This window comes from Conger conger, chromosome 15 (assembly GCF_963514075.1).
Source record: "Conger conger chromosome 15, fConCon1.1, whole genome shotgun sequence".
Taxonomy (NCBI): Eukaryota; Metazoa; Chordata; class Actinopteri; order Anguilliformes; family Congridae; genus Conger; species Conger conger.
In genome coordinates, this window is record NC_083774.1 from 19,794,676 (window position 1) to 19,815,266 (window position 20,591).

General features: G+C 42.7%; 1 protein-coding gene across 1 annotated transcript in view; it reads left to right on the forward strand.

Moving 5' to 3' along the window:
* Positions 1–19,217, forward strand: part of znf536 (zinc finger protein 536) — a 163,232-nt gene extending 144,015 nt beyond the window's left edge. The window contains exon 7 of the mRNA XM_061221226.1: positions 18,982–19,217. Within this exon, the coding sequence (XP_061077210.1) occupies positions 18,982–19,217 (236 nt within the window). The remainder of the gene's footprint in view (positions 1–18,981) is intronic.
* Positions 19,218–20,591: the final 1,374 nt, after the last annotated feature.

Sequence of the window (20,591 nt, forward strand, 5' to 3'; positions counted from 1 at the left end):
TTACTCTATCACACTCCTGTAATTCATTTTTTACAGCCAAAAGCTGTACATTCATTTTTTTTTTTTTTTTTACAGCTTTTGGAAAAATATGTGCAAAATATTAACTGCTGCTCTAAGCAGTCTTTTCCACATCGGGTCACAAAATAAATTTTTCATCTAATGTTAACTTGAAACTGACTCTTTTGACATTTTACTAACATTTAACATTTAGGCATTTAGTAGAGCCTATTTTCCAGAGTGGTTTGGATACTACTTGGCACGTTCAACAGGCTTGCACATGGATATGTGTTCTCTGCTTGTCTAGGTCTGTTAAACCAGTCTCAAAAATTGCTTTTACATAATAGTGTCGCCAAGCATACATTTTGGAACATTTGTTGTTGATAGTGTCGTACTGTTCATTGTCATTGGTTAGGAGTACTGCTCAATATGGCTGCCAAACACATTTTTTACACATGTGTGTGGCTTTGCACACCATGACCTCATTCCTCTCGCACTTGGTACATGTATTAGGGATTGCTGCTAGATGTGCACAAAGTTCCTTATCTCAGTCTTTGGCCACACACAATAAGGCTGTTGCTAAAAGATTTTTACTCAATAATTTTAATCTCATAGTGGGAGTTACTGCAGGGTGCACTCCAAACGACCCAGAGCTAAAAGTCACGTCACATTCAGACTGAAATCCTTGTCATTACCTGAATTATTTGTTCAAGAATTTGGAATATTTCATGTATAAATATATTATGAATAGTTAACATTTCATTTAAAACAGAAAAGTAAATCTGAATATGAGAAGTTATATTCCTACTTTCTCACATCACCACAAATTCAGTAATTCAGTGTAATATCTGTTAAAACCATTTGAGAAATAGCATTAATAAATAAGATCCACAGCAAAATGTATTTGACTATCTGTCTGTATAAAAAGCATTTTGTTAAATAATCAGCTTTTCTCAACAAGCAAGCTCCCTATAGAGGACCAACATCTAGGCATATTAACATCATCTTTTCAGGGCCTTTCACACCAATATCAGGCACAACATCAAAAAATGTTTTTTATACGTACGTAAAAATAAGTAAATACACATATTCCGGTACAGAAGACCACACTGAGGATAGTGTAACAACTTTTTGTTCCACTACCTTTTGCATATGTTAGTATTTCAACAGAAATTTGCATTGGAGAAGTGCAGGATCCAGAGACACACATTCTGTTGTGAATTTCTATGGAAACATTCACCAGTCTGGCTTTTTTGTGAGTTGTGCTTTGAGGGGGTAAAATTCTTCCAGCCTTTGTGAGTTGCAGCAAATGGTATTCATAAACATCCTGTATTCATTAAAACCTTCTAAAAATATTTTCAGTGCACTTCCTCATGCTCAGGCAATGTGTACTGTTCGTATTTACATATCTATAAATACTGGATGTACAATGAGCTTTACCTTGCCAAAAACAACACTTTTTTAGCCTCACCGGATGCCTGAGGAAGAACAAAAGCCTCAAAGACACCTTGTGTGGTAGTTTATTCTGCAACGCAAGAGGTGGGCAAGAGTATTACATTTCTTTGCAATAAGACTAGCCTTGTTGTTCCCTCATGGAAACTGAGGATAGATCTCTTCATCTTTACTTTCCTGCTTTTTTTGAGTCGGCAACCTAAATCACAGATCACAATCCCTCGCTTATAAACTCGGCGAAAAGTTGTGATTCCCAAAACGGCTCCGAGCGGAGACGTGGCTGGGAGGGGTAATGGCGTCTCCTGGGGACGGAGCGCTCTGATAGACGGCGATTGGCGCTACCAGGGCGTATCGACGGCTCAGGGGGCACGTAGAGAAGGCACGGGGAGTCAGGAGGATGGGCGAAGTGTCACCCCAGCACCCCCCCCCCCCCCCCCGACCAATGTAAAAAATAACCTGGTCTACACCTCGTGTAGGCCATTGTTCTGTTAAAATGTATTCATTTATCTACTCTGTTAAGCATGACGCCTGCATTAACATAAGATGGATCCTGGAGCTATGTTTCCTCTTACCATATGTCTTTGCTTTCTGGGGACTGTTCTCACAATCCACTTCAGACACGCTGTCTCACGCTATGCCAGTAGAGGGCGCTCAAAAACCTTTTGTTTCTCTATAGGACAAATAACCCAATCTTTACAACCACAAGCATTGTCCACATCTGTACATTTTTGCAAGTAACGCCTGCTTTTTCTCAGTGATATATTTGCTCACTATGAAACTATATCATGCATATTGTTTCACGGTGGATTTTATTATACATTATTGCATAACATTACCATACCATCAAGAGTACACTAACTATGGGTAATTCATATATATTCACCAAGCAGTTTATTAGGAACAGGAAGGTAACAGTAACGCAACGCAAATAACCACACATTACAACAGTGGTATGCAGAAGAGCATATTTGAACACACAACACATCATAACTCTAAGTGGATATATACACACTCAGTGAGCACTTTATTTGGTATTTATTATTTAGACTTATACTGCTGTAGCCTATCCAGTTAGATCAGCAGTGTCTGAGATACTCAAACCACCCTGTCTGCCACCAACAATCATTCCATGGTCAAAGTCACTTACATCACATTTTTCCCCATTCTGATTATTAATGTGGACATTAACTGAAGCTCCTGACCCGTATCTACATGACTATGTATTGCACTGCTGCCACACAATTGGCTGATTAGAGAATCGCATTAATAAGTTGGAGTAATAAAGTGAAAATGTTCCTAATAAAGTGCTCGGTGAATATATATATATATATATATATATATATATATATATATATAGTTAGAGTATAGAGTCTGTTCCTTACACTATACAACATCTATATACGCATTTTGTTGACCATATTTCTAAACTAATTGACCTAGTATGGCAGGCTCAATAACATTAAAGAGGAATCAATTATTGTTATAAAGCAGCGTACATCTGTGGAATACTAAGGAGGTCCTTGGAACTTGCCGGTACATATGCTCAGTATGCTAATTGGAAATAAAAAAGGAGGAAAATAACTCTATAAAGTTTGCCCAGCAGTCTCTTGATCACAGTGGCAGTTGTTTGGGGAGAAGAAATGGCAAATCAAAATAATAACATTCCAGGTGGCTTAGTTAATGAACAGTGAAAAGCAAATGTGCTATTTAATCACGAACCTTCCATTCAAAGTTTATTTTGAAAGAAAGTGCGATAAGTACGCGTGGATTCAAAAAAGTGAAACCACAAGTAATTCAATGTTATTTGGAGATACAAATTGCGTTCGATATTCCAATGAATGTGATTTGTGTTTTGTGCTGTGAGAAACCGCTCCTACCTCAAAAGTGCAGAAACGCTGTGACCATTGGCACCATTTACTTTTAATACAGTCAACGTTATTTTCAGAGGAAAATGCACAGATGTTAGCTCTCTTAGAAACTGCACTTATTGCGGGATCATTCCAAGATTTTATTTTTCATTTTTTTCACTACTCTGAAGCTTATTCTGCCATCTAGTGTTAATTTCTGTGCATTGCTTTTAAGGACCATGACTGTTTTCAGTGGATGAGTCTCTTTTGTAGCTTTGCAAGCACAGTTATTGTGATAGACTCCATTCTACTGAGATGTTTATAATTTTAGCGAGTCTATAGGATGCGCATAAGTGTGAGTTAGTGAAAACTGCCGGCCGTGCTCAGCTACAAGTCAGTGTTACATCCTTAAGAATTCATCACACTTAAATAACGCACGGACAAAAGATGTTTCCACTCCCTTTTTATTATTTTGCCGGCATTTCAAAACAGTCCAGTATATTAGATTAAAGTGGACCAGTTGGAGAGATGCGTGTTATGTTGTGAAATAAAACTGCTTCTCTGATTGCGTGCTTAACGCAGACCGAGTAAGCATAAGCTTTATTGCTCTGAGGAAAATCTGAGCGAATGTATTTATTTATATTTTTCCCTTATTAACTTTACATTGTCTCACTGTTTCATTTCAATATCGCCCTTGCAAGAGCACACTCAAATAACTGCATGTTTTAATTTCCATTTGTCAGTTTCATAAAGGCATTTCTAAAAGAACATGACATGGAAATGCAGTCTATATACTTTATTGCCAAATAATTCTCACATAAATTGTTGAAGAAATTAAACTGTGAGAGGGAACACGATTTATATTATGTACATTAGATTTCTTCCTTGCTCAACATAATTGCAAATAAGCTATTTTTACTATTTAAGATGGAAAATTTCATTCTAATTGCATTCTATGGTTCGAAGGGGCTTTCATCATTTTACCACTGATAGACATTCTCGCAACTGAACTTGCTTGGAAATAGAGGCTGAAATAATGTAATTATTGTTTACTCACTGTTGTTCGTATTTATGACTGTTTGTACAAAATTTGTCCTTCAACTACCATCATATGATTTCATCTCCTAGCTAATGGTATCACATCATTGTGGCTTGCATTTCAAATTGGAACAAAAAATGTATATAAATGCTATTTAGTAATCTTACCATTTGCAGAATGATAGAAAATCAAATTTTGTAATGAAGCATTTGGTTCCAGAGAAGAAAATGTTGTTTATTTAACACAATTCCTGCCCTGTTGTTGTTACGCTTCCAGAATGAAATGTTGTTGAACCGAATTGAGGAAAGAACAAAAAAAACCTTTCCACTGGAACCATTGTAGAATTTGTGTTGGTGTCTCTGCTAGCCTAGCTGAGGCCAGAGCGCAGTAGTACTTAATGTGAATTTTTTCTCTAAACTGTAGTTCGTCAGTGGGTAAGAGAGGAGGAAGGCCCTCGCGCCCTCGCCCCCACGCTGGCCCAGGAATGTAACCTATCTGACAGTGAGATGCAGGACGACGGTCTTAAAGACTAACGCCCGGCTCCAGGACCAGCAGCTCAACACCTGCTCTGGGGGCCGGGGGGGGGGGGGAGGTTGGGTGGGAGGGCTCTCACGCGGTCACCCAACTGACCAAGGAGCAAAACTTTATCAACGACTCTATTCTAAAAAAAACAATAATATGGAAGGAAAGTGTACGAGAAGAGGAGGAGGACCTGCGTTTTAGCGAACGAGCTGCCCACAGGGACGGAGAGAGCTGGGCGCTGGATGTACAGTTTAACTGGACACTGGACTGCGGACAGAGGCACCGGCGTTTCCTGTCCGCGTGCCGAACCTGCTCGGTTCCACCATTTTGTTTTCCCCTGAGAGGCTAGCCGCTGGGCCCGACCGCCCCCCGGTCCCATCCCCGTTTTCCATGGACATGTTTCTCCCGGGTGGATGTTCTGAGTGTCGCTCTCACTGACAGGCTCCACCAGGAGGAGCGTTACTTCACTACCTTTTCGAAAGACTGAATCGTACTTGAAGCGTCCCCGTCGAGGTCAAGAAAAGCCCGCTTCATTCACGGTTGTGCAATGTTGGAGAGCTGAAGGACAATTTACTGTGTGAGGGACGCGGCGTGTCCTCAAAGCAGAAACGTAGACCAAGCACACTTTGGACCAATCTGAGTGGGTGTTTCCCCACAAACACCCCCCCACCAGTGTCCGCACTGGCCACACCCCTGGCAACACATGCGTACATGCTGTTAGTTGACAATCTAGTTGTTTACAGAGCTGGCCACTGTTACAGTAAAGAGTGACCAGATATGAATACGGTGTGCTTATGTGCAGTGGGTCACTGTTGGTCAGCCGTAATTTAATTTGGGGTGGGGGGGAGGGGGGGGGGGAGGGGGTGGACCAGTGAGAGTGTTATAATGATTGAAAGACAAGTCAAGACTCTCCTCCCCCACTCTCTCTTACTAACAGAAACAGGAGTTAAGTCTAGGTAGTAACTGTTCATATTGTCCACTGTTTGTTCAAATGTTGACTCTGTAGATTATCAAAAATCTAAATGTAAAAGAAGAGTTAAAAATAGTGAATGTGAAATGCAAAACGATGAAGTGACCGTAATAACTAGTTTACAATATCTCGTCCAAAATAGATAGATATATAGAATTCTAAGATGAATAACAAAAAATACAGGATTTTCCTTCTTAACACCTATCTTGTTAACTCCAAGGACTCTAGTGTTGCAAATGTTTATAAAATACTGCCACCTATCAATGTCGCAAAGTGTTACTGACTACTGAAATGGTTTGATGTATTTACTTAAAAAATGAACAAAAAAAAGAAAAAAAGAAATTATTGTCTAGCCTTAGATACAGTCATACACTGTTGCATCTACAAAGCTATCTGTTTTAGGTGTAGGCTTTAGAATGAATTACTTTTCAAGTACTGTACTTTTTGCCTTCTACATTGGAAAAAAGATTGACAATCTTTTCATGTGCTGCGAACATGTACCCATATATACATAAGTCATTTAGTATAGACGATTTCCCTTTTTTCCCCCCCCAAACAGTTTTTTTTTTGCACTGTGATGGTATCATAAAGTATCGGGTGCATCAAATCTATACAATACAAACTAATCTAAGTAAAAAAATAAGTTGTGCGTTTGTGCCCCTTGACATTGTGAAACGTGTCTCTGTTCTCTGTGTCCCCTGCCAACTTTCTGCCGTTTGTACAGTCTATATCTATTTACATATTCAAATTTAACTATTACATGGCTTTGATAATGACTATTTGGTAAATGTGTTGAGTAACGCACAGTGTCACCTTGATGGCTCATCTGTCTGTCCTGAAGCGAGACGCATCAACGAAAGTCAATCTCTGTAGATTTTAGGCCCGTGAGACACTCCCCTCCCGCTAATCTCTAAATCAGACCGCCATTTGACTTTTTTTGCTCGCCCGCCATTCTGCTGGCAGCAAAACCAAACCCTTAAATCAGGAATCGCATAACGAGCGTCTCTGAAGGAAATTGTGGAGTATCGGGTGCCTGTGTTTCTGCCAGAGAGCTGCGAGATTAGGCCACTTTCCCAATCAGAGGCACAAAATGTGGTTGTATGTCATAGGATTACGATTGGCTTCCTCCTCCACGTGCATGTGTGACCACGCCCTGCCCTAACCTGCCCTGCTCCAGCAGCGCGTTTCCTGCTCTGACCCTGGGAGCGCTGCCTGTTTGTCTGGGTTTTACTGAATGAGTATAAGTGCATTACGCATTCCAATTTGTCTTGTGAGCTGAAACCTTTATTTGCTGTTTTCTCATGCCAGTGCAAGTCCATCGGATGCTTCTTTTTGTAACTACTGAACTGTACTTGTAATAAAATAATATGTATTCAAACAATGTCTGTCTTGGCAAAATGTATTTATTTATTATGATTATATTATTACTATTATTACTATTATTAATGTGTAATGTGAAAATTAAATATAAGTATGTTTTTACAAATATTTATGTGTGTGCCTGTGTGCACATGAGCATGAGAGACTTTAATTTTCCAACGGTACAAAACACGATTTTCACTATCGCTGCTGTCATTTCCATTCGCCACCAGGGGTCAGCAGAGTCACACATTTCTATGCCTCCAGTGAACAGATCGTCACATTCTGAGACTGTTCTCTGTGTCATAGATTTAATTCACACATTTTGTTCTTTATTCATATCTTACAGAGGACATTGTGGTCGTTAACTGACACAAGTCCAGAGTGGTGACAATAGAAGCAGAACACCTCTGGCACTGTCTTTCCCTGATGTTTTTACCGTTTCCCACTGCAAGAGTAGCAGTGTGAACAGAAAGATTTTACCCATATTTTCACCTATACCTATTGTTGCCTGACCACTTCACAATACAACAAGACCCACATAGTCTCCTCCTTTTTCATTGTTACTTAGTGGTTTATTCAAGTTAAATCACCTCACCTTGTTTCCTGGATGTAAACTGATGATTTTAAGGCAACACCCATGCCTTGCCTCTGGACTATTGCCTCATGCACTTCAGTCACCCAAAAACCTAGAGAGTAACAATTTCACTGCATCAGCAACAAAAAGAAAAATGGATGCAGATGCATGGCCTTATGCTATCCTGTGCCCATTCTCAAACATATATGTATTGCACATACATTCATTGCTGCCTTAACCACCTTTACCATGCACCGTTTAAACACGGGCCAACACGCAGCAATGCCCGGCCCTGCCAAGCACAGCTCCAGCACCCAGCACCCAGCACCCAGCCCCCAGCCCCCAACCCCACGCCCACCACCTGCACGTATCAAAAGATCAGCGTTGAGCAGAGAGCACTTCCCCTCATTGTTGTTGTTGGTGAAGCACTTGTTATATGGTGCTGAAAGATGAGCAATATAAATGATGTATCTTTTCCCCTTCTCCCTCACTTCTCCGTTAAGTGCTATACAAGAAAGTGGCTGGAGGGGCTACCCTAGTGTCTTTGTAACACATAACGGGCCCGGACCATGACAGCTAATATTACAAGTTATGGTGTTCCTCTCAGCAGCGCTCTGCCCTTGGGCTAATGTATTGTTAATTCCAAAACCTGTTAAAGTCAGACACTGTCTGCTGTTATTTCAGCGTTGGCAAATAGTTGGTCTCCCTCCCTCTCCCCATGTTCCTGTCTGTCCGTCTGTCTCCTCTCAGTGGCGGCCATGTTGTGAACCTTCCCAGTGCTGGCATCGCACACCATTATTCTGCTTCTGTTTTGTAAGAGGAAAAAATAGTTTAGACATTTTATTATTTTAATTGTGTTTACATTACAGTAAGCTGAGAATACTATTTTTGTAGGTATATGTTCTGCTAAAACTATAATTTACACATTTTTTGCAGAAGTAATTCTGGTGAAGAAGTTAATTTATGTGAATGAAAATGATTGTACAGGTGGTAAGCTTAGCTGTTGCTCACAACCTGCCAGTGTATTGTGCTGGCACGTCAGCTGTTACAGCTGTCATAGCTTTAATTGATCTTTTTTCTGCCTTATTAGTGCCAGCAATATGTTCAGTCACTGAACTGCTGCGCTCCAGGTAATGGCATGATTGAACAGAGACATTTAGCTGTCACAAAGAAGGATTTTTCTCTCTCTCTAGCAGTGCCCACATCAGTGCACTATCCAGCCAAAAATACACAGCTATTGGACACAGAAGCCAAGGACAGTGTCACCTTTCCAAGAGTGATTTAAGGGATTTGACTGAAGCAGCTCCGTACAGCCACACTGACGAGTAACATAAGCTTCAACTATGACAGGAAGAGAATTGTATCAATTCTTTAAAAAGACAAGCCTATGTTCCCATAGCAAACACAATGTTTCTTCAACAGTATTTTTGAATATTTTTCCATCCACTATCTGGATGTGGTAAGTGTTTTTCCTGGGAAGTATTTTAGATTTAATTCAGTCCCCGATGATGGATTGACATTTGATCTGACTTGCGCTGATGGGAACCATGTTCCCTTCAACCTGAAGCTGATCTAACTGCCGTCAAACGGAAAGGAAACGTGCAAGGTTAACGCTGGGCTAATTCTTAAAGGGCTGGAATGCACCGGAGCAGATGTAGGGCACATGTGATGTGGGAATCTGTTCCTAATAAAACTCCAATGGTGAAAATGTAGTTTGGTTTCCAGGATCTCTGTCAGCACTGTAGCAGCACACTGGGCAGCAAAATATTGTTAATGTGGTGCAATTTGCGAGTGAGAAGTGTCAATCAACTTCGTGTTTTTGAGCATGTGCATTCATGAGTATGTATGTGTGTGTTCGTGTTAGTGCGTTTCATATACTGTACAGTGTGAAACCAAAGCCTATGTTTCTATTGTGCCTCTTTGTCTCTTTATAAATGTGCTGCAACAATGAGGATAATTTTATTTGCAAATGAAGAAAATCACAATTTCAGTGAATGATTATGCATTCGTGAGGAAAGAAATCTTTCATTCACGGTTTTTTATTTCTTCTTCTCTGATGGCGCCCTACACATCTCTCTGCCCTCCCTGTGTCAAGGCAGGAACGTTATAATCATTTCCCTTTTATTTTTCTCAAAGCCTGCATAGCGTAGCCGTCTCGTTCGACGGAACCTACACTTTCTCTCCTACGCACCATATTTTCAGGCAATATGCACATGGATTGATGTGTTTAAGATGACAGTGCAGCTCAGTTCATGTGTGCCAGCAGTTGTAACTGGGCAGATGGTGACCTCTAGTTGAACCTGTCCTCACACTCATTTGTTCAGCTGTACTTAATTTTCCCTCCATATTGCAGGTCCCGCGCTGCATTGACAGCTGTTTCCCACCAGAGGGCGATAAAGACCAGCTTATCCACCCGGGCGCGCTTCCCCGCTCGTGCCGTTTAGATTTTGCATGAACGTTAATGCAGCGAGGCGAATATCCCAGGTACAGCAGTATAAACGTACCTCACACCTCCCCAATGTTTACAAGGCGTGCTTTTTTCACAAATTCATGGCGACGGGGGTGATTTACACAGGGAAGTTTGATGCACGCTTTCGTGAGAGATCCACAGGTCCGTGTGGTGAAATAGTCTTGTCATGGAGCCATTCGGTTGCTGGCTCTGCGCATAACAGCCTCGGTAATGACACCAGTGGACGATAAAAATGTTTTGCAAACTATCCGACGCTCAGTAGTCATTTGGTGGCGCAATATAAAGGGAGCTTTGTGCAACTTTACGCTCTTATTTTGATGAAAAATTAATTGTGCCAGCCCATAATGGCATGAACATAATGCGGTTCCTATTGAGTTTATTGGATTTGTAAAGGGACAAACCGGGGGTCACACATTGACTTCACCCTGTAATTCTGACTGCCGTGTAGAACGACTTCATTGACATTATTTGCAATGAATTCAACCGCAATGTGCATCTGTACTTGGGAAATGATGGCGTGGTTTGTTAATATGGGCCGGGCATATTGTATAGAGGAGGCTCTGTGTACACATGTCAGTTTCTGTAACTCATATTACTGCCAGAGGGAACAAAATCCACTGAAATGGTCAGTGGAATTGAAGAAGCCTCCAATATAATCATTGTGAACAAATGTAAAATATAATTCTTGTGTGCAATTCTTGTGTTCTCGTAATGCTGTTTTAAGATTTATGTTAAAATGGTGTTTAGTCCTGAAGATGGCACTCTAAGAAAGTCAGAAAACACAGCATTTTACTCGTTTTCATGGAAATGGTAACACAGAGTATAGGCTTTACCGTGCACACTTCTAACCACTGAGCATATACACAAGCTCACTCTGAACACCAGACTACACACTGCTAACCACAGACTATATACACAATATATGCTCCAAACCACAGTGTGTATGTAGACAACAGACTGCTAACAGACTATATACACACTACACACACACAACCAGAGTATATACACACTACAGTATATGCTCTGAACCACAGTGTGTATATATCTGAGAAATAAAGGTACGGTGCATGTACATTTTTATGTATTATGGAACACATTTTAAAAAAGGCACACATTAATTATATACTGCTGGCTAGGGGTATAATTTTATGTTCCCATATGGTACCACCCCAGTGACAAGCATTTTTAGGCACTTTTCGAAGATTTCTTTCTGAGAGTGTACACACTACACAATCCTAACAACAGAGTATATACTCACACAACACTCTCCTAAAAACAGACTATATTTACTCGACACACTCTTAACCACAGAGTATATACACCCTACATACTCCTTACCACAGAGAAAATACACAGCCATGCATCTTGAAATTGAAATAAAAATAAAAATTGGAACTAAGAAGGAGAATATGGGAATACTGTAGGTAGCGAGAGATGGAATGGGTAGAGATGAAATAGAGAAAGGACAGTAGTCCAGGGGTTGTGTGACCACAGGTCAAAGCAGGTGTTTAAAAGAAAGCGAGATGAGGAGAGGATGATGCCTGCGGAAGACAAAACGGCATGAACGAGGGATGGGGGAGTGAGAGAGAGAGAGAGACAGAGAGACAGAGAGAGTGAGCAGGGCAGAGTGCTGGTACAGGGGCCCGGGCCCTGGCGCTGTGACCAGGGGTCAGAGTGGGGCAGTGTGGGGCCAGGCTGGCAGGCCTTTGTGCTCCCGCTGCCCCACGGAGATAATTGTGGATTGCAGCAGTGGGAAAGAGCTGCAGTCATCATTCGCTGTCTGTCAGGTATCAGTGCTCAGCCCTGTGTCATCTGTCACCATTGAGCTGCTCTGTCATCTCTGCTCCAGCTCTCTCAGCTTTCTGTCTCATCATGTTCATTATCTCCGGCTTCAACACCGACCCCCCCCCCCCCCACACACACACACACACACTCAAAGCCCACACCCCTCCTCCTCCCCTAGCCTCTTCTCCCCTCCCCTTCCTGGTGAATGCATCTTTGTGCTACTTGCAGGCTCCGGATTATGAATCGATGATCATGTGGTGTAAGAGAGATAGATGGCTTTTAGCTCCGTCTTGTCTCCTCTAATTGTAAAATATTAGTTACATTAGACTCTGGGTTTTGATTAATGGAACTTATTTGGAGGTGGCCCTCCCCCTCCCAAAGTCCTCCACTGACTTTTGAGAATTGAGTGATTTCACTTAAAGCAGACAAATAGGGCCTTTAGAGAGAGGGAGAGAGGGCGAGAGAGAGACAGAGAGAAAGAAAGCAAGATTACTGGAATGGGATATTGTTTCTACTATATGATTTACCAGGTGTGTGTACGTGTGTGTGTGTGTGTGTTTGTGTGTGCGTGCCTATTTGTGTATTTACCGACTTCAAAAGTTTAATTAAAATAAAATCTCATAATTTTGCAGACCATTTAGAGGTGTAAACCCAATTATATTTACTGGATAATTAATCCAAGCCAGTCACCGAGAAGTACTTCTTCAGAAAATATGAGTTGCACCTAATAGCTGAAAGCCTTGACACACTAATATCTTTGCTTTCAATATGAACAGGGCGGCCTAAAAACGATACCCTATCTCTCCCTTTCATTTGCCCATAGGAACTCTTTTGTTTATCTGTTGGTTACTATCTGTTATTTTGCCTCTCCTTTAATTGGCTTCAAGTCCTTGAGTAGCACCTGGTCTGTGGTAGGACAATATGACACTGTTTGTACTTCCCAAAGCTTGCTTTGTATTTTTTTTTCCCCAGAGCTATCTTAAGTGCTTAACCGTTTTGAAAAAACAAAACAATACCATTTTACCCTGTCCTTCAAGGTCTTTCCAGCTCTGAGGTTTGCCATGATAAGTACAGACATTACATTTAGAAGTGGTTAGAACTGGAGAAGGGGGTTCCAAGGTTTGCAAAGCTGGTTCATTAACACTGGCAGGGTAGAAGTAGAATCTCTCTCTCTCTCTCGCTCGCCCTCTCTCGCTCTCTGTTTCCCTCTGTCTTTCTCTCTCGTTCTCTCTCTCTCTCTGGTCCTCACACCCAAGCACAACCAATATGGCATTTATTATCAGTGTGGTCTGACAGGTCAGCAGTACTCTGTGCCTTCCTGTTTCTACTGGGACGGGGGTGGAAGAAGCAGGGGGTGGGGGGGTGCTGGGAGCAGGGGTAAAAATGAACGCTCATGAACTTTCTATCCCCAGACCCGCGCTCCAACCCCGGACGAGGTCCTCCAGGTCCTGCTGAGAGCACCTGCCACATCACTTTCATCCTATGATAAATATACTGCACTTTACCCAGGATCCCCGGTCCTTTCAGCTAATGACGGAGAGGGAGAGACTCCTTCAGAGTGCCTCCACTCTCAATATACACTGACAGTAGTGTTGTGCACACATCTGCTGTCGTCTACATGCGTACATGCACACAGTACACTAGCTACAAAACACTACTTTACACTGGAACATCCTGGAGAGACAACCCAACAAAGCACTGGTGTTCCTTCTCTCGTTTAAGGGTTGCTTATCTTTGCTCACAACGAAAGTAAATTAACAGTCTTTTGAAGTGTATATGACCATTAGCATTCTTCTGATTCTTTTAATTCAAATGATATGGGGCATACTTTGGGGGGTTTGTTCCTTTGTCCTGTTTGTAGGCATTTTTTACACCATTAAACACAATGGAAGTTGTAGTAAGTCCAGTGGGGGTTATACTGTACGCACAGGCCCTTATATATAAAAGAAAACTGAGTGGAGAAAAAACAATAGAATACTACTTCTGCACCTCTGTAATCAGGCTGTACTGTTTACAGAAGCTATTTTGAGTATTTATTAACAGGTCCTTCTGGTATAGCAATTAATAATCTAGTTCAGTAATTAGCATGGGATTTCATCCCCTGTGTAGATTTTGGCTTTCTTTGATTAAACAAAGAAATGAATTCCATAGTGTTATTTATATGTTGGTTTTCTAGTTAAGCAAAGAAATAGACCAGTGTTTGTATTCCCCAAACTGCAAACCATTGTCTATGAACTATGCTCTATGAAAAAATATATATTTTTAAAAGAAGGAAATGTAAAACTACAAAGGAAATTGAGTGTTCTGTTTTAAGAGATACATTTTAAAACTCTGATTGATCACGAGGATCATTTAGGCTCAAAACTATTCGCCGATTTTTATCTTTGTATCTTTGCAGGAGGTATTTGTGTCGCCTACCTGTCTTGCCATTACCTGTAAGGGTGGACCCGGTCCTGAATTCACAGGGACTGGGGGAACTGTGCACTAATGTTGCACAGGGATTTGGGTTTGGAAGTGCTGTTTGCTGAGTAATCTCTCAGCCTTTACAACTTGCAGGTTATTATTGGCCGACAGATGGTGCATCACATTTTATTGCTTACACCTTCTGTGTGTGTGTGTGTTTTTTTTTTTTTAAACGACATTTTTTTGGGGTCCGGGGACTCCATGGTGCGTGATGCTGTGTGGTGTTTGATAGCCGTATTCCGTCAGCAGTCCATCCAGCCATGGGTTAAACCTCATTACATGGGTTAATTAGCCACCGCTCTGAAATATCACCGCGGTGTAGGTGCGCTGTAAAAACGCAATGCGAATAATACGAAAAATAAGCAATGATCTGCCAATGCTGTGAGGAATTATATTTCATAATATAAGAAAAATAACCTTTGTGGTAAAATACTAGCTAAGAAAACATCTTGTATAAAGATATAAAACGTGAATTAAATCTTATAATACCCATTATAATGTAATTGTTTGCTCTTAAACATGATTCCATACTCAGTCGCCCACACTCACCCTAATACTACACTAAGCGACATTAGCCCTCTCTTAGTCCTAGTCTTAGTCTCAGTATCTGTTAGTGTTAGAGTTATAAATGACATCCTCCATTTCCTCTATAACCGCGGAGCCTTGAACCGCGGAAAAGCGCGTGGCATTTTCCGCACGCGTTCCCACACGAACGCGGAGGCCCGTTTTAGAAACAGGGAAAGGGGGCGCCCCCTCCCTGCGTGTTTCAGGCGGCAGACTTGCTTGTCAGGGGTTAACCCCTAATAGCGCGCGGGACGGAAATGAAACAGACTAACTGCCCCCTATTTTTTCCCCCTGCAGCTTTTTCCTCTTATTCTGAAGATAGAATTACTGTTTGTGAGCATCTGAGAGTCATTAGAGGCTCTGCAGTCTGTCAGGTGCCAGCGCACACACACAAAAACTGCTGAAACTGAGCAGCCTCTGCTGCCGTGCCGGCCCGGGGATTTGTCATGTGCTGATGAGCCGTTATAATAATATATGAGCAAATCACAAGCATTCTGCAAATTAATCAATTTTTTCCCCCTCTCTCTCTCTCTCTCTCTCCCTCGCGCTCACTCTCTCGTTCCCCCCGCCCCTTCCTCCCCGTGCCTCCTTCCTCCGTTGTCACACTCGGAGAGGGTGGCTTTCGCCGGCAGACGTAGGTGAGGCTCGCGCGTTCACAGATGGTAGCGCTGGCATCAGATGGAATTTATATAAGAGGCGTTCTGAACTGCTGCCAAGGCTGCGCGCGGTGTGTGTGCGCCTCGCTCGCCCGCCCCGCGCGTGAGAGAGAGAGGGGGGAGACCGCCAGGGGGAGGCGGTGTGGGTTATTCCGCCATTGCTGCTGCCGCACCAGGAACTTTTAGCCAGCAGAAGAAGGGTGATACGCAGGAGGGGAGGGGAGGAGAGGGGAGGTGGGGGGTGTTCAGAAAGGGGAGGTGGGGGCAGGCGGTGTTCAGACAGGGAAGCGTCTCTCCTTCTCTGCGCGTATGTTGCTGAGCTCGGCCCTGAAGGGGCCAGAAAGCGCTCCTCAGTGCTGTGCCGGGGGCTAAATCCAGCACGACTCTTCAGAAAGCGCCTCTCTCTCCGACGAGCCACGGGCGAAATCCGGCACATCTCTTTTAGCGGATGTGCGAAGAAAGAATGCTTCACAGCTGTTGCGACTGCTGGCGAGGGGGAGAGGGAGCCACATGACTCCCTGTCCTTTCTGCTCTTTTACACGCCGTGGAGGAGGGAGAGTTGAAAAGGTTGCTGCAATACAAGCTGTAAGGGTACAGTGGGCCGTTTGAGGAAGTGATGTCGTATTACCCCCCCCCCCCCCCCCATGAGCTTCAGATGTACATGTTCGGGGCCTTCGGGGGTTAATTAGGAGGCTGAGATAATGCCAGACAAATGAAAATGGGACAAATAATTATTTTTCCCGGTAATGCTTTTTGTTTGGTTTCGAATGGCCACTGGCCACTTGAGAGCAGGAGAGAGAGGGTGAGAACAAGAGAAATAGAGCGAGAGAGAGAGAAAGGGAAAAAAGAGGAGGAAAAGGGAGTGTACCGCACAATCCCCAGCCTGTTTCGTGTCACTCAGCACCTCCGCAACAATGACCTGGTGCAGTGTTGAAATGCTGCAGAAACCAGCCAGCCTGCATCACCAGAGTCAGCCTGATACCTGCTGGCCCATCGCACACACACACACACACACACGCACACACACACACACACACACACACCCTGTAAATAAATCCCCATCGCCACAGCAGAACCCAGCAAGATGCGGGCATGCCTGATGTCATATCTGGGGTGCAAAAAAGGGGGTACTCGGGAGCGGAGAGACGCAGCACTATGGTAACGGAAAGGAACTTCTAAAGGCCCGGCGGTGTTATCAGCTGCTCCACACAAAGCCGGGCGGTTTGATTTCTGTGGCTGCGGTTAACTAAGTGGATTAGACAGGAAACTTTAGCATGCTTCAGTGCAGCTGGTTGCAGACATCTGTCAGTCCTCTGGCCAACACTTACAATCAGGGCAAGAACAAAAAGCTGGAGCTGACACCTTTCATTTTGAGAAGGCTTTGCACAAACACGGGAGGGGTGGTGTGGGGGGAGCCTCCTTTTTTCATCAATAGATAAAGAGCTTTAAAATTCACTCGGAAAGAAATGTACAATGCATCGTGTTTTTCTTTTCTTCTTCCTGCATTCATGCAATTGTAGTCCCTCTGAATAAAATAAAAATCCTTTTTATTTGATTCCATTTGGATCACGGTCAAAGTAACCAGGAATACTGTCATTTGTCAGTTGTCTTGACAATGCAAGTTACTGTCCAATTTTCTTGGGAAGGCTTTAAAAGCAATGCATCAAAAAAGCTCTTAGACGATTGATGCATTGAAGGCGTATCTGAAGCTACTCGGATACAGAACATATTTAGTGATGCTGCAACTTCATTTTATCACTTAATTGCGTTTTCCGTGAAATCTAAAATAAAAGAGGGATAATAAGCACATTCACTGTGTTGCAGTTTGAATGTAATGACTCAGTCTTCTTTATCGACAGCAGGCTAACTCTCGGTCCTTACGATAGTAGTAGAGGAATTTGGCACCCCTGGAAGCTTTGAGACACTGACATCATCATCATATTCAGCTGTCTGTACCTATGGTTCTAATAAGTAGTGTAGTTTGTCTCAACGTCCCCGCTCTCCCTCGTGCACACACACACACACATACACACACACACACACACACACACACACACGAACGAGCTGAGCCCACAGTGGAGGTCTGCAGTGCAGTGTCTCATGTCTTCAGCCCTCCACAGCCCCTGTGTTGGTTTTACCATTTGCTTTGGAGGTACAGTGAATTTGAAATGAGGGATTATTTGGTGATGTATCGACGTGTCGCTGCGACTGCACTAGCAGAGAGTGAGAGTTGGGAGTGGGGAGATCGCAGCTAGTTTCCTCGAGTTTGTCTTCTGTAAACAATGTGGTGCACTTGCGCCTCCTTCTCGTCTCTGACCCGCACTCGCCTGTGGAGATATTTATATATTATTCATATGGAATTAAAAATGGATGTTCTCTTTACCTCAGCTGTACCTCGCCATGACAATACAAATGAACGTGTTCGCTGTTTACTTTAAATGCCGCCGCAAAGCTGACTTGTTGGAGCTACATTCATTCTCTTTAAGTGTAAAATGGGATGAGGAAATCTGGTTCTCGGACTTAACATAATGTAAAAGGGTGTGAAATTAAACCCGCACATGAATAAAAGCTCTCCATTGTGTGCGGTTGCCTTGCTTATCTAAAAATTCAGACAACTGGAACATCTAAACCTAAAACTTGCAACAATCCCTTTTGTGTGCGCTTGCTGTACGGCCCTGTGCAGACATTGTAATTTCTGAAAGCTGGAGAGGAACGAAAGCCCGCATGAGAGCGTTTAACAGGGAGCCATTATAAATCCTGTGACTGCGGCGAGCCCAAAAAGTCAGTGCCTGGATTCACGTCATGCTTCTGCTCACCTTTATTTTTAAATCACCTGCACTCTGAGGTATTGCACCTCCACAGTGTCTGTTTCAAAGCGCCTGCTAATTCAATTAACGAATGCCGAAATTAAATTTTCAAAAGTTCAAATAAAAATTTACTGTTAACTCTAACTCCTTCAATACAAGTGCTGGGGAAATGCGTGTTTTATTTTTGTGAAATATTAGGAAGTTATTTATATTGCCTTTGAAGTTCTGTGCATTGCAAGCAAAACTTTAAGAATTACACTGTCGGAATAATAATGGCTTGTCATACGTTTAAGAAAAAATAATCCTGTAAAACTGAATAAAACATATTGTGACGAAAATACATGCACAATATTTTAAAATGAAGCTGTAACCAGACACAGATAACTGCTGTTATGTGAAGGGGGATCTATACTCACTGTACGTGTCAGCTATGAGATGTGTTTGATGAGGACTGTGTTGTTGTCCTCCCGCAGGTCAGAGGCCTTTCCAGTGCAGGTTCTGCCCCTACAGCGCTTCTCAGAAGGGAAACCTGAAGACCCACGTGCTGTGTGTTCACCGCATGCCATTCGACAACAGCCAGTATCCCGACCGCCGCTTCAAACGTTCCCGTCTGGACTCTGACCCCCCGGGGAGCTCCGAGGAAGGGAACCCCGGCTCCCCGCTCCGCCCCTGGGACCCCCAACACCCGCAGCCACAGCCACAACAGTGAAACCCTGCAGGCGAGTGGGGGGGTGGAGAGGACTACCAGGGCTGGTCCAGGAGATCAAACACTGGCATACATTCCTAAATATTTATTCAAATATATCTTACAATAACATGACTAACAAATACGCGGGAGATGGAGACCTTAATGTTTTTGTGTGTCGGAGTGCTTAACCACATCAGCCGAAACGACGGCAAAGAAAAGGAGAAATGCGGGATTTACAGGGGGAAAGGGGAGGGATTTTCTTCTTTTTTTTTTTTAGTTACATGAAAAATAGTGAAGGGATGCTATTAAAAAAAGACACTGAATCTTTATAGTGATTTTTGTCCCCAAAAATAATGCTTTTACCAGAAAAATGATACGTATAAACGATTTAGCGATGGCTAGAAGATGGAAAGGCCTGTTGTGTTTCAGCATTGAAAACACCTTTAGAACATGACACCAACTTCTGCCATTTGCCGAGTGTGGTGATGAGGGCGGCGGGTGCGCCGCTGTGGAGCCCGCCTGACTGGGGCTGTCATCACAGAGGAAATCAATTCAGCCGCTGTCGCAACTGCACTATAGCAGAAACCCTAGCTGGCCCTTGCAAAACCGAGGGGTCAGCCCGGACCCTGCGTCCATCAGCTCTCCGATAGTACGATAGATCCTCTCTTTAAGATAAAAATAAAAACCCTCCCCTCCCAATGACCTGCATATTAAAATAATCCATTAATATACAGAGATACGTCGAGCGGTTTTATCAGTTCCTCTGATCGCTTTTCTGTACGGAGGGAAATTGTAACGTGCACCTTTTTTCCTTTTCTGTGTGTATGATAATTAAGTAGGTTTTTTTTGTTTGTTTGTTTTTGTTTTTTATCGGTCTTTAGTGGTTTATGGTCGACTGTACTGTATATAAGCACTGTACGAAGACTTTATGACTTTACGGGGCTCTAGTCAGGAGTGGAATGTTTCTGCTATAGTAAAGAGTTCACTCTCAATCCAGATGAGGTAAATAACCGAAGCATTGTCAGTTTTATGTTTATTAAGACACATGGTGGGACTATCTTCCTAACTAAGCTCTTATGAAGCAGCTAGCAGATAATTACTCTGCTCTGTGTCTCTAATGCAACCCCCCGCCCCCCATGACCGTCATCTTTGTTTTTGTAAAACGTTATTTTGTCCTCCATTTTGTACACAATGTTTGCTTTTGTACAGATTGGATTTCCAAATTCGACTTCCATTGTCATAACGGAAGTTTCACACGTACGTTTTGTGAAAGCCCTCTTTTGCTTGCTTGCATTTCAACATTTCTTCTTGGAAAATACAAATACTTGACACAAAATGTTAAGATCTTTTGGAATCAAGCTTATCTAAAAATCTTATCAAAGTTTTTCTCACTGA